The 18,482-nt window shown below is 39.4% G+C and overlaps 1 protein-coding gene across 1 annotated transcript in view; it reads right to left on the bottom strand.

The window, feature by feature from the left end:
* The window catches only part of PRKAG2 (protein kinase AMP-activated non-catalytic subunit gamma 2), a 228,657-nt gene that overhangs the window by 16,763 nt on the left and 193,412 nt on the right, over positions 1-18,482 (bottom strand). Inside the window, exons 6-8 of the mRNA XM_082316956.1 lie at positions 17,044-17,153; positions 1,733-1,814; positions 145-203 (exon numbers count right to left, since the gene is read on the bottom strand). Of these exons, the coding sequence (XP_082173082.1) occupies positions 145-203; positions 1,733-1,814; positions 17,044-17,153 (251 nt within the window). The remainder of the gene's footprint in view (positions 1-144; positions 204-1,732; positions 1,815-17,043; positions 17,154-18,482) is intronic.

Here is an 18,482-nt window from a genome sequence, read left to right as displayed (position 1 = left end):
CCACAGTGAGTATACCCGTAACATATCTAAGCTTCCAAAGACTTAAATAGTAATACTCATCATCGTCATCAGTCTTTCAGTTTGATATTTCAGTTTCTGTACTGTATGGCAAATGATAAAAGTATAGCTTAACATCATACTTACCATTGGAGACTTATAGTATCTATGCAGTATGTTAATGAAATCTGTAATTGTTAACATTCCTGTAACAAGTGATATATAAAAAAAAAAAGTTCTTCAGACATATACTTAACATACAGAACTTCCAGCTCTTTTCTCTATTTATATTCACAATATATAACTTAAAAAAACATTACATCCATGTAACATACTATTTGTATTGGGCTAATCAACAGTGGAATTCTAAAACTATGTATATTCACTTTCATATTGATACAATACTTCAAAATAAAAACACACATCTGAATTAATATTCAAAATTATAACCTATGTGCTTCTTCTCTTCTTTCAATCTGACCCAAAGAAAACCTTGAATCCAGACTGCATCCACCCCCAAAAGCATGGAAAGAAAGGGGGGTTAAAACATCTTTAAAGGTTGGAGACCTATTCTTGCCTTTCCTTTTCTTTTCAAATAAGACACGTTCTCATATACTTCCCAAGTCAGGCAGAGTCTCAGACTCAAATGAAGGAAGAGTATAATCCATTTTCTTGAATATTGCTTATTAAAGAACTTCATTCAATCATTTCCATAGTAATCCTCAACATCTGCATTGAAATGTGACTTTTTAAAGAAAAGATCTATAGTATATACATTTCAACTGCTAACACCAAACTATCTAATACAATATTGATGATTAGTTTAGTTACCTGAAAACATTAATCTTTTTTGAGCTTTCAAGTTCTAAATTTGAGATGTAATTGCTCCACTGTTTACTACTCTTACATCTAAACTGAAGAAACTAAGAAATGGGAAAGGGAAAAATTAATCCAGAGGGCAGCTTTAAATCACTAGAGCTTAGTTACAGACAGAAAATGAAATTAAACAGGGACACAGCATTCCTATAATGTATTGCATGAAACTACTGCTCCTCCCCCCTTGGATTTAAAATATTTTAACAAGTGCTTTTTAAAGTATCTACCATTCATTTCCAAAAATCCTCAATCTATATTCTAGGTCACAAGTAGTACATATAATAATATTTGTAACTGCCACTATGACCTTGTTTTCTAACTGCAACAGAGATCCTATTTTGGAAGATTATTGTTGTGGCAATTAATTACATGACTTTTAAAAGCACAATACATAGATCTAATGTTTTTCTCCCAATATGGGAAATATCTGTAGCATTCAACATCAGTTCTGGTATTTAAGGATTTCTCAAGCGCACCTCACTGAGAATGTGCAGAAAAAGACATGCTGGTATTGCATGTATATTAGTATACTGTAACATGAAATTCTTCTTTTTATAGTTCCTATTTTCAATTTTTTTTTTGTGACTGTTACCTTTATTTTTAAATACACAGTGAAATGCACATATTAGAGACCAAGTTTCAGAAGGTCAGGACCTAAAAGAATCATCACGATTCTCAAAGCACAGCAACACTATGAAAGCTGGCAACACTTCACTCCTCACAAGGAGGAAAAATAAACCCTCTCTGCCAGTATATCTCTAGGATGTTAGACCATGGCTAGCCCCAGCCAGACCACCTTCTGCAACAGTAAAGCACCACGGAAATTCAAGTAATCCTGAATAATGTTAGAACTACTTACCTACAAAACTTTGTTTTTTACTCTCCCACAGTGGAGCTGCTCTCACACCGTTTGCCACCAAAGCAAAAAAGGCTTTCTTTACCTGCAAAAAGAACGAACAACTAAACAAACCTTGGCTCTTAATTTAGCACGCCAGACACCAACAGAAGGGATTCTCCAGTTACTAGGAAAAAAATGCAGTATAAACAGGTAGCTGGTATTCAAAACAGAACAAAACCCACACACACACCAAACAAAAACCTTAAGCCTTTTACTTCTAAAATGGTTAAAAAGCTTAGAAAAAGCTTAACAAAACCAGATCTGGTTTTGTTTTGTCATGTGAATATTGTATGTGAAAGCCTCTGATCAAGAAGTAAGCTGACACAGCTGAAAAGGTATACTCACTAATCTCAAATTTATTCCATTTGATATTATCCATAAAAGTTATACTCCTCCCCCCCAATCATGACATTGAATAAATCTGTAATGAACATAATTATCAAAAGTGTCCAGTTTACAGATATAGCTTAACATTTGAAGATCATGCTATATTCCAGTTAATGTTCACTATAGCAACAGTTGTATTAAAAAAAAGACTGAAACAATAAAAAGTCTCATTTCCTCTCCAGCTTTTAGACTCATAAGTTATACAAACTAAAATGGATTGTTTGATTATTTTAAATATGACTGAAAGTTAAAAGGACTAGCTAGCCTGTTTTGCTGCTAAAGAAATGTAACCAAATCCTTTCACTTTTTAATGAGTTAACCCTCCCCAATTTCTGAATCAGAGGTTACAGTGTCATTCTCAAAAGAGAAACTTCCCTGTGAACACTAGTTCTCTGAAGCATGAAGCAGTCAGGCTCTAGTGCACCTCAAAGTCCTGATCTCTTGATGCTGTGCTTGAGCACGTTATCATTCCTGTCCTGCCCACACCCCTAAATAGTCTTCACATGGAAAACACAACACAGAAGTGATAGTTCTTGTCCAGGTCTTGACCTGGCACAAAACCAGGATGCAGCCAATTTATATCTCTACATCCATGAAATTGGTTCTCGGTCCAAATAACATAGAAGTAGCAACTGCAATTGCTGGACAATTGCAATCTGAACAGATCACGACTACACAGTGGTATCTTAAGTGTCTACTTTAAATTATGCACCAAGGGGCTCCTCTCCACAAGAGAGTCAGGAATAAAGGCTTCACAGTCAATGGAATCAGCATCCAAAAAAAGTAGGGGCAAACAAAAATAAAGGTAAGGAGAAAAGAAAAAAAAAAAAAAGTAACTCTGTCATTGTTAGCTACAACCTTCTTGGAAAAGTTTGCAAAGCCATCCGTATGATAGCCAGTGTCCAATGATATGTGACAGACCTTCCATTTAGACTCAACTTCATGTTATAATGTAGCAACTTATATTTCTAAAAGTTAGTAAGACTTCTACTCTGCACCAGAACACATCACCTGTCTACGCTTCAGTGAGTTGCAGTGAGTGTTTCACATACCTGATGTTACCCCACTGTACGTGAACTCCAGTCTTTAGGATTAGACTTCGGAAAGCAATCCGTATTTCTTGTGACCTCTATGCAGCCCGACTGCTTTCTCTCTGACCGTGAGAAGCAAGTCTACTCTCCTGACCTCAGCACATGACAGTCCTCAAAGCGGCCTCCTGACTTTATAGATGCTTCTGCCATTTCACCAATCAACAAGAATGATCTGCTTAACAACCACCCCACCTAAACTACATTAAAACTGAAGAAGCCGTATTGGGAAAAAAAAATACCCAGGACCACAAATAGGACTAAGATACACACCACATAGTATTTATCTAGAAAATTGTTAAATAGAAAGGTCTCAGAGGTATTCAGCCACCTCACTGGCACAAGGAGGAGTCGGGTAAAACAAACATTACCAAATCCATCACAGGAGCATACTAACTCATAAGGAAGACTGAAACCACAAAGAAATCCTCCAGGCAGACTGTTCCCAAGTAACAGCATCACACTTACAGTCAACGCAGCAAAAGCTAACAGCAGTGAGCTATTTGGGGAGCAGATACGAGACAGAAGCGAGTTCACACAGACAACGCCACCTTGGGGCAAAGTAAGTTCTAACCATTCTTCATCAAAAGAGAGAAAAGAACACTCAAACTGCCTGAAACTGAGAGCCTTCAGCTTTGATCCCTCTCCATAATAATAGCTATCACACGAGTTAATGGTCACCGTCAACTTAGGTCCCAAGTCTTCTGCAAGAGTGAGATGTTCAAGCTGTATCAGAGCAAGAAGGTAACAGCTAATCTATGAGAGCCAGGGGGAAAAGAGCTTTCTTCCAGACAGTAATCATGCAACAAAACTCCCCAAGCAAGTTTACAAACTCTGTAATTGATAGCTTGGAAAAGATGCATGCCCACACCAGAAAAGATGTGGAGAGCCAACTATAGGATTTCAGGCAACCTCCAAATTCTTGCTACTACTTTCTTCTCAGAGGCAGTAGCAGCAGAGAACACCACCTGGCACAACGTTCAGATAGGCACGATGGTAAAATTGAGGTATTATTTTAGATTCAGAAATGATACTTCAAGAGAGACAGTTCCAATCATATACTAGGCAAGAAGCTGAGCTTGTAGACAATCCAGAAGGAAAAGAAGGTCTCCTCAAAGGATCAGTTCTTGCCCTGATTCTGTTGGATTTATTTGCAAAAATCTCAAGAATCTTCAGTTAGACGCCATCTTGTCTAAAAGACAGATTTTGGAAAAACTGAGGGCTGCTGAACAGATACAGCTACTAAGATACCTCAGACTTAAATCCTTCATAAAAGACAATGAGTTCAGCTTGGGTATTAGGATATTAAACACTTGATGTAATAAGTCACCAAAATTTAGTAAAGAAATAAATTATCCCTCTGGGCTGTTCTCATAGACCACAGCTTAAGTGACATGCCTATTGTTTTCTTCAATTTTACAGCAGAAAGTGTTACACAGTTACCTTTTAAATAAAATAACAATGCCATCAGTTCTTAATGTTAATACTTGTCTCTTATTTAAGTAAGGTAGTTACAAAGCAAAAAAACAACTTCATTCTTATTTGCTAAAACTGCTTGCAAGCACAAACATACACTCATCCGCTCACCCTTTCCTTTAGTTTCTGTGGTTTACCAATTTCAGTTGCCCAAAGTACTGCTTGGTGGCCAGCCAAAGCACCGGGGTGTGGAGCTGGGCTTCCATCCAGCACATTTAGATGTTTCAGTGATGTTCATGCAGAAAATACCCACAAGGACCTTCCTTTCAAATTATATATAGTTTGTAGCCTTTGAAGATCTCTACCATGTCCCATCTTTGGACCTCCAACAGCGCTGCTAATTCTCGACCCCGCCAGCATTGCTCTTTCTCTGATCTTGAGTGTTGGACTGGCCTGACCTTCACAAAACCATTGTTCGTCAGCCAGATCCCATATATTGTTGCTGTTCAACACCATGTACAAACATTCTTTAAACAAAGCACTTTTGTTCTTATTAACCATGTAGTGGTCCTAACAAACACAATGAACCATTAAAAATGGGATTTATCTGCCCAAATTTGGAGGTTGTTCTGATATATATGCTGACCTTGCATATTCACCGCATCTCTTCATAGTCATTTCTGTGGCATGACTCACCAGCCTTAGAGATTAAGTTGTATCCCACAGATGCCATTTCCCCCCTCACTGGCTATAAGATGTCTAGACATTTACAATTAGATGAGGAATCCCACTTTATGTGACTACTTGTCTTCTCCAACATTCTGCCCCTTATGTAGAAGGGCCGTATTATAGCAAAGGAACACAGCGACTGAAATCCTACATCTCACCTCAACAATAGGTGCTATTACACTACAGTGAGCAGAACAGGAATAAGCTTTTTTTACTACAGGAACTCATTACACCGACTGTGAATATGCTCAATAAAAGAACAGACTAATTTAGGTTAGACTGGACTTCTGGAGGTCATCGCTTCTGCAGACCATTCAAATGTTTCCACTGTAAGTCTTAAGCAGGACATAGCCTCTTCCAATATAACAGTCATCACTAAGAAAGACTGAGTTAGACCCATACGTAGGAAGTCCTGTTTTCCAGGTAGTAGAATATTTGGAAAACCTTGTCCCTTATGGTTAGTGAGCTCCAAAATAGATTGATGACCGGGCAGTGACACCAGAAATGGTGGTAGCAGACTGAAGATGTCACGAGACTACAGAAAAAGTTTTTTGTCACTGACAGGAAATACTGAGAGGGACCCCCCTCATTACGATATACCAGACCAGTACACAAGCCCCTGTGGAAACGCTCCCTCAAGTAAGCACACCTGTGAATGAGGAAAGCATCTGAAAGGAAAACTGAGGATGAGCTTGTTTCCAAAAATTCAGCGTGTGTGTACTGTTCATCTTGTTCTACCTAACACTATGTTATGAAAAGTGTAACTACATGCGTAAGTGACCAGTGAGTTTCAAACTTGTCTTCCAGGACTGTCCCACAAGGTAAGGAGGGTGACTGCTGCTGTTGCGATCACAGTTCCTGGTGCTAAAGGGCCAGTGCTGAGTAGAGAACGCTACTGTGCTGAAAGACACACAACTCAGCACCATTGTCTCAATGCCAAAGTTGACCTGGAAAAGCTGGAAGGTGACAGAAGTAAGAAACGTAAGTTATGGAACATCTTCAGATATGCCACTACCAAGCAAGAGGATGATGCAAAGGACTAGTAGCGTGGACAGTGTTAAAAGGTCTGCCAGAACTTCTGTGGTATGGCTGCCATCCAAGGGCAAGACAATAAACGTGCACCTCTCTTGCCTCACCTTTCACTGTATAAACCAAGACCAGGGCATTAGCTTTACTTGCCTGAAAAGCCCCTAATGTAACTCCAAGAAATGTCTATTTTATCAGATCAGAACAGAAAGGAAGGAGGTCCTTTTTCATTTTTTGGCACAGAGCTCCCATAAAAGCAGTATCAGACCCAGTTGATCCTTTACGTTTTTATCATCTCTGATTCCTGATGGCTGGATGCTCAAAGGTGAGCTAGAACATTCATCGTCATTTTCACTGGATGAGTTGACAAATGCCCAGTCTTGTCTCATGATGATTTTTAAGGGCTACAAAACTTAAAGGGAACACCTGCCTCAAAATTCGCATGTGGACTACAGTATCAAAACCAAATCTTTCAGGGAATCACTGAGAAACAATAACCCTCCCTAGCATAACAAAATCCAAAGTTTGATATGTAGGTGAAAGAAACTTGCAAGAGGAAGGCATTCAGTCTTACCAAACTGGGTAAGAACAGCTGAAGAAGTACTGTAGAAGGTTAAACTCGTATACCCATATACTCTCTAGCTCTAAGTGTGAAACAGCAAGACATGGAGTGCCTTCTCAATGGGTCCCTTGTAAAGGGAAGAAAGTTTTCCATTTTCAAGGGATAACAGCATATATGTCTTCACAATATGAGCAACTATGACAAAGTCACTCTAGAACAGTCTTTGTTCTCACTGTTAGAGTAAGAAGGCACAAGAAAAAGTTATCCCGAGACTTCTCAGAGTCTAAACACTTGCATTTCAATAGTTCTTACCAAGCAAGAAGACCAAGAGTAGTACAACCGGTCTTTGTTGTAACAGGAAAACCATCAGGCCTCTGCTGTGACCTTTGTACTGCATAAAAACTGGGCAACCTACACTTTACTCCCTTGGTCTAAATGCGTTTATGAGCTGACTCTCAAATGCTTTTTGATGTGACAATGTGAGGAATGAGGCAACAGTTTCTAGCCCAACATGAACAGGACTATTTTTCTTTTAGTAGCACGGCAAGTTCTCTGGCTGCCCAAATCCTGGCAGATCTCCAAGAGAGGAAAAAAAAAAAAAAAAAATTAAGAGTCCCAACTACTGCATATGAAGGTGAGGCAAGCCTGATATCTCACTGCAATGAGACAGGTTTATAACGTGTCTCCCCATTACTCCCTCACATCACTAGGATTTCAGGTAGTGCTTCTTCTGTATCAGAGGCTGTAAGGCAGATCTCGTACAAGGAATTCATCTCTGTTTGTGTACGTGTTTGACAACGCAGGCAGCAAAGAGGAAAAACAAGGTAACTAACTACTCGAGTCATACAAACACAGGGTCAAATAGGGTGCAAGCCCACTCTCAGGTCCAGCAAGTTATAATCTTTTCTTATCTGAAAAAATACTCTTCAACAATGACTGGAGGTGCTCACACTGTCTTCTTCAACCCCTTATTCACTCTCAGCTTCTATTTAAAGTCTTTGGATCCCAGGTAATGCAATACGGTCCACGCAAGGCTAACCACCCAATTTTCACCTGAACAGTGGCTTGTGATCCAGTATTTGGGAACACAGAAAAACACAACACTAAGTTGAAATTACAACTTTGCCACAGAAAGTTCTTTGGGCAACCCTCCTCTTCCACACTGTCAGCATCATCTTCAAAAGATTTATTTCTATGGCCTGAAATTTTTTGTGAACTAAATTGGAATCAAGGACCCCAGCATTCATCCCCAGATCCTATGATCACCACCTTGGTAATACAAAAGCAGTAGAAGCTAAATATTCTTCAAACACGTCACAAACTTTTGCTTTGAAGCAATTCACACCCAGATGGTAATGACATTTAAACACCTTCAATAGAGGAGAAGGTAATTCTTCCCAAATGCAAGATCTGAAGCATAGCAATTTCACAGAGGTGGACCAATTTTCCAGAGAATCTCTACATTAGCTTTCCAAGTGGTCAAGAGGAAACTGAAAAACACTTCTCCTAACTTGTAATCTAGGGATGACAGCTACTATCAGGAAACAGTTAAAGTTCTCACAGGAATTGCTCTCTTTAGGGATTCATTAATTGCTTTGTCTTTACGTTTCTCAGAAAGTGGCCAACAAAACATTGGGAAGAATATTAAATATTAACTTGCAATTCCATTTTTTTTCCTTCAGATAAAGCTGTAATGTCCAATCCAGGCATCTTTTTAAGTTACAGAAAACTATGGCCCCGTCAAGGAGCTATTTTGAGAAGTTAAAAGCCTCTTCTGTAGTGCATGTATATAGCTCAGTGTTTTTACAAATTGGCTTGTCTGGAGGGACTAAGCCAGTATGCAAGACTACAACCATCTCAGTGTGATGACTCTTGCATTCAAATTTATTTTCCAATTATTTTCTTCTTTGGTCTATGAATTTGGTAGAAGCATTTCCTCCTTGAAGACTACGCCTTTAAGAAAAAAGGCTATTTAAGGACTTAACAATAAAGACTTTTGCCTAGGGCAAGGGCCAAGCAGGTCTTGAAGAGAAGAATTTCCTCCTTTACCTTATCACACCCTCAAGTAAAGGAGCGAAAAATTGGACAAACCTGTTATTAACTGAGAGGCTACGTTTGCTTTAAGATCCGAAAAATCCCAACCAACAAACATCCACAAGCAGCTCCTCTAGCTCATGTTGAACTTTGGAAAGCTTATATGAAACCAGATCAAAATTCAGTTCTCCATTTACAGGAGATGGAAAGGGAACGCTCCTGACAGATGATGTACTACTAATGGCCATAGAGTGCTCAGTAAAATTTAAGAGCTGATGGAGTAATAACCTTCAGACCCAAGCCAAACCCCAGAAATAATTGGTAGTGGGTAGTGTCTTATCTTCAAGTTAAAGTATGCAGGCACGTGTTCTAGATCTCTCCCCAGAGAGCAGGTACTACGTCCATATGCAGAAGTCTTCCCCACACCACATCCATATGAAAAGGTCCCAATCCAACTGAAGACACCAAACCGAGACCTCAACCGATACTCTATGTCAATATGCCCATATTGCAGCCACCAATTAAGGGCTCTCCTTCTCCCTCTAACATCACACTTGTGCTAATTTAATCAGGACCTCTTCTAGATAGCCGCTGGTCCACGATTACAGTCAACTCTGTTATTCCATGTCAATAAGGTACTCTGCTGATACTTACTTCCACCTGCTGTTTGAGGGGAGCCTAAGCATTCTAGTTAAAAAAAAAAAAAACAAAAAAAAAAACACAGCTCTGTTTTCGGGGAGTGGGGGTAGGGTGGGGAGAAAAATCACTTCAAGCCAGAATTTCTGCTGCTAGATTTCATGCCCCAATGGGCTAAGAGTAAGACATTAGGTAAGCCTCACAGGCAGAGCCACTGGGACCAGCTGCATTGGGAAGGGTACAGAAATTATTTCACAGATTAAGATCTCACCAGAGAAAGTGGTGGTGGGGTGGGGAAGGCAAGAAGAATGATGCAAGACTTTCACCCAGCCAAGCACAAACACCTTAACTACACCCTGTGTAGACCAAAAAATTTTTGCTTAATTGGTACAATGAACTCATATTATCTTCCTCCAAGATCCAGGAATGAATGCTTCCTATTGGTTTTGAGAGCTGCAGGGATCAGGCTCCTATGTTTGCTGTGTACAAGCAACAGGAGCAGCTCTAAAAAAACCACAGGAGTCTTCCCGTATTACGCTACTGATTCCAGCCTGATCTCAATGAAGGGAGCTTTTATGTGGCCTGCTCAACTGTCTCAGCCCACATGCCAGTTCGAAGCTAAATTACATTATTTTTGTACAGTTCTGTGGGACGGGTAAGCAAGGAGAGGTGTTCACACTCCTCAGAAATGCAGACAGTATATTAGTTTAAATTTAGCAACTTTGACGAGGAAAAACCTCAAAGCCAATTAAGGAACAGACAGTCAATCCTTTTGTAAAGCTGTGAGAACTCTGTTGCAACAGCAGACCCAAAGCCTGCTGTGTGTTTCTGAAAGCAAAAGATTCTAGAGCATTCTTCCTGGAAGTCTGGTCTATCTCATTACCTTGGAGAGAGGCAACACCCCAGTCAAGAATGACCTGGAGGGAACAAGAATAATAAATCCGTTTATTGAATAGAGCCAGCACAAGGAAGAGAAATACAAATCCTCTTCCACTCTTCTCATTTGGAATCCACTGCATGGTCTGCAGAGGTTATATTTACTTCTAGCTTGTTAAACCACTAAAGAAGTTTCCAGAAGATTGTTCCAAATATTTTTCTAGTTATGTGGTAGAAAAATAAGTATTTGAGCTCTTACTAGTGTGTGACAGTTACTGACAAAAGCCTACACTAGTGATAACAACATCTGGTCCACTACCAACTTATTTAACCTTTCTGTTTAATAAAGTTATCTAATTGAACCTTCAAGTCACAAAATTATCCAAGATTCCTTCAGGATATAAAAGGAAAGAGTCTTTAGGATTTTGAAAGCTTATTTTGATGACTGTTTCCACATAAACATGATTTTTATTAGTTTATGAAGAAGTGCTGGACAAACGCTTTAAAAACAGCTTCAAGGTCATAGTGAGCAAAAGCTACATATGTTCTAGTATTAAAACATAAATTTACTTTTAACAGTTAAGAATATCCTTTAGCCAAAGGTTAGATAGAGCCTTTCACCCCAAAAGAGCTTATACAACCTTCACAAGACACAGCCACTACCTTTGCTAACATGCCATTCTTGGGACTGCAGATTGCTGCTTGGTATGGAGCAGGGAAGTCCCCATCTTATACTTACCTTTTACATTCCTCTTGGAGGGTTAATTGCTCTGCGCTACAAAATAAGCTAATCCTTCTCATCTTTATGTAGACTAAGCAAAGTCAAAACAAATTAAGTAATAAATTTGTTTGAAGGCCAGACAAAAATCTGGCCTTAAGTAAGCTTATAGAGCTAAGCTTCACAGACTCCTATAAGCTAGGTAAGAGCCATTTCCCTTAAAAATCCGAACAGAGTTCAGGATCGAGGGGGGGAATGCGCTGCCTCTAAAGAAAACATCGCAAAGTCAAATCTATGCAGTAACAAGGAAAACAGTGAAATCACATTAGTAGATGATGTTAGTACTATTAGAGAAAAGTAATCTGACTGATAGAATGCGAGCAAAAAGTGCTATACTTTGTTGACATTTGAATTTAATACAGGAATTACTAAAATTCCCATTTTCCTTCAAAGCATTTGTATCAGTTTCAAAGGAAAAGATCAGATTGCGGTGTCACTGTATGTACCTGATACAAGTTAAAACCAACAAACAGAAAGTAAAGGCAGATCTGGATGTCACCTTCTCCCCTCAGATCACTGACACATTAAATGCGTTAACACTTGTAAAGAACTCAAATACTGTGCTGAAGACACAAGCTGGTAACCAGTAATTCTGCATTCTGCTCAGTGTTTTCCTGGAGTCTATTATAAAGATAATCCAGATCCATTTATTGAATAATTAGAATGAAGAAGAACACTAAGTGAATGCTCATTCACAGAGCAGCCCTTCAGGGGACAACCCTCCTACCCCCCCCAAAGGGGCTATGAAGTGTTTGTTCTCCTATTGCTTGCATCTTGGGAGATGTACAAGAGATTATAAAGGCAGTTTATCCACTGTGAGCTGCACACTGTTGCAACTTGCCTAGTTTCCCCACCATCCAGAGAGTCAAATTTCCAAACTTCACAGGATAGCTCATAACATCTAATTGTCTCTTGACTCCCTTCCTGGTCAGATCAGACTTTTAAAAGTTTCTTTAATGTGTGTCAAGCAAAGATAGCATCTTCTCTGGGAAAAGCAAAAGGCTGGAGCTTGTCACGAACGAGGAGTATTCATGGGTCACAGGCAGGGGAAAGCCACAGCACTGGAGTTCAATATGATTCAACAAATCTTTACGAAGACCTAATACTTACAGGCTACATCTGTATTAGTAAACTAAAAGGGTGAAAGAACAGTCTACTGTTAGTCTAAATCAAAAGAACTGTGCCAGCTCGCACTCTCCCAGACCACATCTTCTACTTCGCAGGGTTCAGTACAGGCTAGGGACCATTTCAGGTAGGCAGACTAGATGCAGATACCCTGTTTTGGGGGAAATATAAGCTAAGTTATACTAGGGCAAACTGAGCTGTGCCAGTTGGCCTCAGGCAGGTAAACAGACCTTGGCTCAGTACATTTTATTTATTTAGTATAGATGTTGCTCAAGTCTGTGCCAAGTGACACATCCTCCAGCTGAAGCACAGCACAGTTCTCCCTAACCCGATCTGACGCCTAACGGAAGCACAGATATACCACTGCCTTCACAACAGCCAAGTGCAGGTGCCAGTTGCACAGGTGTACTCTTGACACGCAAGACCAGACTGGTGTGCTAGCACTAGAAGCAGCAAGATGTTTGGTAGCTGCAGGAATCAAGAGGCCCCCATGCCTTCTGACTGGCAAATAAGCAGGACTGAAGAGATGGTCAGCCCATTCCTGCTCTTTATTAGCTACTGCTTCTGCTACTGAAGGCCTTCTTTCTGCTTCCACTGTAATGGCACCTTACCACCTCCTCTCTTACTCAGGGTTAAAACAAGATTCCTTACAAATCTTTACACTAAATCCCTCAAAGACATTGAGACTAAACATTTACTTTTATGAATAGATGTTGCTTCAGCAGTATGACTTGTGCCACATTATATAAGTTACCATCTCCAGTTTTCTCACAGCTAACAACAGTTTTAGAATACTTTCCACACTATCTCATGAATAATTTTCCAGGGTACAAACATGTGATGTGTGCTGTGATTGCTGACCAGCAGAGGGAGACGGGATACTGTAGTCAAACAAGAAAAATCAAACAGCAGAATCTTTCAAAGGATGCCATTAGAACACAACACAGCTCCATTTTTCTTCTTCTTCCATTGATTGCTACTAGCTTATACTAAAGGGAGGCAAAAAGTGAGCCCTTATATATTCTGGGTTAGCTCTAGTATTACTAAAACCTGAATTCAAATCTTTGGAGAACATTTTCAGGACACCAGGCTTTTTTGTTTGTTTGTTTTTTAAATTAGGAGAAACATTGAACACTGATCACGTTTAAGACTCAGCTGGACATGGTGCTGGGCCATCTCGTCTAGACCGTGCTCTTGCCTAGAAAGGTTGGACCAGATGATCCTTGAGGTCCCTTCCAACCTGGGATTCTATGATTCTATGATTTATTTGGGTAGGGGTGAAACAGATCCAGGAAAGACAAATATCCGCAAAATCCTCTCAGTTTGAGAGAATTCATGGACACTGAATGTTTCAAAGCTGTGTACTACATTTTTCAAAATAAGAACTGATACAAAGTCCTGAGGTACTGGAAAATAAGTCATGTATATATTAAAAATTAAAACACAAAGAACTTTTCAGAAGTTCTTGTTTGACTACCCTCATTAGGTACATTCTCCACCATGTACTTATTTAGCTGTTTAAAAAAAAAAAAGAGCGCTATTCTATTTTTATATTAGAGACACATGTATGTGCACCAGGCACACTGATCACGCTGGAGAAATATGATGTGTTTTGAAGATACTGAAGGTGGAACATTAAAACAAGGTGCTAGGTAAAGAACTACAAAGGGAAATACCGAAGAGAAGTATTTAGAAGACCTCCTAGCAGCATAGCCGAGGATGAGCATTCAGATCAACCTGTTTAATGTTTCCTTAAATACCCCTGTAATGTACTACTTTTGCAAAACCTGTGAAGTTGGAAGACAGTGCCAATGCTGGAAGAGGACTGCTGCGTTACAATAATATTATGACTTTATAAATTAGGAGTAATGCAACTGGGATTAAACGTAGTGGCGCAAAGTCCAAAAAATGCAGTTCGGAGAAAACAAAAACTCCTCACCAGTAATCCAGGTTCAAGATATGGTTCACATTTGTCATATACTAGAGTCTGAATGAATAACTACAGACTCCCCTTCCAGCACCACTGCTTTCAAACACCTGGAGAAGCAGACTGAGAATATGACCCCGTGATCATAGACCAAGGCATGCCTTGTTCTTCTCCAGCTGTAATCCATGACCATCAATAGGGATCCCAAATAAGACAGGGACTTTGGCGGAGTTTTGGTGAAAGCTTTTCCATTACCATTAAGTTACCTGTTTTCCTTTATGGCGAAAATTCACAAGGTTCATTCACTCACACTCTGCTTCTCCAAGTATTACCTCACACTGACTCACCAACTGAAGATGGATCTCTAACTTGTTTACATTACTAGTATTATCTCAACACAGCTACAGCAATGAAAACTGATATCTGGCATGATTTTATGTAATTCATCAAGAGATCTGGGTAATCCAAAAGGAATGGGTGACCTGCCCTAATGGCCCCAAGATTAACTGGTCCATGGAATAACGAAAATTAATCTTTCCAATCGCAACAGTGATGGAGCTTAAGCCTTTGACCCAGGTGACCACTGACAGCTGAGAACTCAACAGGTTGTGGGTCGTGCCAACAAGCTGCAGGTACGAACTCCCAACAGATTATCTCATAGTGTGAGAATAAATATCCCTTGGAATCAAAAGGAAGCTAATTGTCTTTGAGAAGAGCTGAAAGAGTGACAGTAAACACTACTATCCCAAATTTGACCTTTCAGGTCCAAGGAGTCTGAATTCTTTAGTCCAGAGTTGACAGTCATTCTCTCTTTTGGGAAAAAGAAAGGAAAAACTGCAGAACTTTTTCCCTCTTGAGACAGCGAAAAAGTCAACACAATCAACCTCCCAAAGAAGTAAGCTTCTGAGAGACAGAGAAAGAAATCTCTGAAAAGGAATGTGGCAAAAAGTATTCATTAGTATTATATCTAAATGTAACAGATACTCTTCATTAGGGCTTACAGGGCTTGCACAAGCAGAGTTCATGTGACTGGTGAAATGCAAGAGCAGATGCAGTTGAAAGACTATATCAAAACAGTCAAGAAGTGGAATATACAAAGAAAATAAGCAATGTGAACATTTAAACTCTGTAGGACTGATGTCTGCGTGCTTGAAAGCTCTTCCTTGAAGACTACAGGCTACCTTTTTCCATCTCTTATCACAGATCAGGTATCCTTTCTCTACAAAATCCAGTGTCCAGTAAAGCACATGGAAGAACCCTAGGGAACTAAAAATGACTGTTCCATTGATACCAAGATGCTTAAGGATAAAGAGTTTCCAGTAGAAGTCTGGCTTTCTGGCTAAAGGAGGAAATAAGCTGACATGAGACACTGGTGACCAACTGTTAAATTCAGCGTTGCCTTCTTGGCTATCACATCAGTTAGCAGCAGGAGGTCCTTTGGCACACGGGCAGAATCTTGACCACAGCCCTGCTCAAGTTTTAACATAATACTAGTACTGGACAGGATACTTACCTTTAAGGACTCAGCCAAGGTATCAGAGGCAACACATTGAAGCCTCAGTGTGCTCAGAGTCTAAGTAGAGTCAAGAGATGAAGGAAACTCCCTCACTAGGGAGATGCCTGATCTAAAGAGTCCAGTGCTGAAGTTAAAGTTGCTGATTTTGTACTGAGCAGTAACTGAAGCTCCAGTGCTTTTAGCCATGCTGCAGAACTCAAGAAGGATGCTGTTGGTCGTCGCACAAATAGACTAAAAGGTGTGCAGTGCTCTTGATCCACCCCATTACTTTGCCTTGTTGTGCAATGTAGGCTTTCCACCTTTTAGATCACGGAACTCAATCTAGCATTATATATGATTATCTGATATGCAAGACGGTTCTGTGAATGTTTTGGGACTAAGTATTATTACATGGTTGCCTCTGACTGTGGAAAGCTGAAGTCTAATTGAGCAGTACATTCCAGACCAAAATGATTTAATGGGTGTAGTTAAGCCAGAATTGGAGCATCTTTAAAAGGAAAAACACACCGAAACAAACAAAACCCAGAGCAAGCCAAAAAACACCAATTGCAAAATCCAGGAAACAAAAAGAAAGCCACAGCTTTCTACCACACTGCAGAACAGATTAGTCTGTTTCTATAGCAGGCAGCTAATGCCTTCTTTTGGCAAACAAACTCTTCAGACAGAGCCAAGAGTCTAGCAGATGATTTACTGATTAAAAGCAAAATGAGAAACTGAAAACAAAAATTTTCTGGAGAATGTAATAATTTGCATAATTAAGCCATCCCTTTTAGTCGTAAATTGTTTTACCAATAGAGCAGGAACGGGCTCAAAACACCTGGATACTCTCTAGCTATTGCAGACGCATCTTTACATAAACTGTCTTTATGTAAATTCTGATAGCCATGAAGAAGCCAATATAAGTTTGGGCTCGTCTGAAAGTTTTTTAGATAGTGATTCCAACTGCAAAACAAATCACATCCTCTCTTTTTGTTCTGCTAGGAAGTCTTCCCCCAGCTCCTCATCTAGTGTAACATGAAAGATACAGTTGAAACAACATGGTTTTGTACAGTCAAAGCACAGCATTATGGGAGAATTTCTCTTCAAGAGATTAAATTTCATTTAACACTCAGGAAACACTCATTTAAAAAAATGAACTGCAAGCAAAGGCAGACTGAAAGGAGAATACTCACTTGTAGCGTAGTGTCGAAAACAACAAGCTTAGAGCTTGTTGGAACAATGTCATAACACTTGTGTGACCTCATGAATCGCACATAAATGTCACTTTCCGATTCTTCAAGTGCTGTAAGTAAAAACATTATGTTGTTTTATTTAAGTAACCTTAAAAAAGAAAGTAAAACACATGCCAAATCAACTGAACACCACCACAGAAAGACAACCCTAAAGCAAAACTCAAATTCACACTTTCAGATGTGGACAGGCAGTCATAGTTTCGCACTTTGCATTTCAGACTCATCTTTCCTTTCAAATTAAATAGAACAAAGACAAAATGCATTGTTCTTCCTTGATGAGAAAGGACTTCCGTACTGAAGAGTTATATTTAAAAAAAAAAAAAAAATCTTGTTCTTCTAACAGCAAACTATTGGAATATGCATCTGAACTCTAGTTATGTACAGAGGAAGCCAGCTTGAAGCTTAAGTAGCGTCAGACGACTAACTCAAGCTCCTTAAATGAATATTTCTCCAATCTCATCTCTGTCCAGTCCACTTTTCACATAGTAATTCTGTATTTTCTAAAGAGGCAGCACACAAGTTATGTAATCAGTTCCATTCTCTTCAGGCTACTTCACATACAGCATCACGAATCCAACACTTTATTTATAAAAACAGGATCCACTTGGCTGGAATGGTTTTAGTGTGGTGTGTCTGTAGCAAGGATGTGCAATCCAGTCCATATTAACGGAAATTTGCTTTGCATTTGTCAGAGTTCAGATGCATATGCATACATTCTTCAAATCTGCTCAGGTATGTTAACTTTTTTTTTTTTTAAAGCAGTTTGGCCCTCCATTCTTTACAGCAGGTATCTAGAAGTTGGTCAAGGTTAACCCCTCCATCAGAAATGCACCCTTTAGATCTTCTAATAATGCACAGAAACTTGGTCATATGTTGAACTTTTGAATTTGAAGAGTGGAAAAAAAAGAAAACAAACAATAAAAACCTTGAAATACCTACTGATCATTGAAGAACTTCATATTAGGAAGCTAAAAAACTCAAAATCCTCATTTGCTATATTTGCTTAAAATCAATCATTTAGCACTGGACAAATTATTTGTCACTTCCACAGAGTGGCTCAGCACAGCTTCTTTAGTCCAATTCTACAGAATCAAGGCTAGACCTCCCCTGCAAGCCGCTACTCTAGGATACAGGCAGAGTCTCTTCTACGTACTAAGCAAGTCCTTCACTTCCAACTCTCACTACTCTTAAAAAAAAAAAAAAAAAAGCTTGAAATAGAAGTTCCATAGGAATACAGAAGAGAGTCTCCAACTGGGAGGAAGCAGAAGAAAAAAAAAAAAGAAAATAATTTGTTGGGTTTATGTTCCTATAAAAGTCAGGACCAGAACTGAAAATAGCAGGCGCTAGGAAAAATTGATAAGAGATTAGGAAACCATGTG

The sequence above is a fragment of the Platalea leucorodia genome, assembly GCF_965183815.1.
Source record: "Platalea leucorodia genome assembly, chromosome: 1".
NCBI classification, from domain to species: Eukaryota; Metazoa; Chordata; class Aves; order Pelecaniformes; family Threskiornithidae; genus Platalea; species Platalea leucorodia.
The sequence above is the reverse complement of the archived record's forward strand: the minus strand, read 5'-3'. Positions and strand labels throughout refer to the sequence as shown.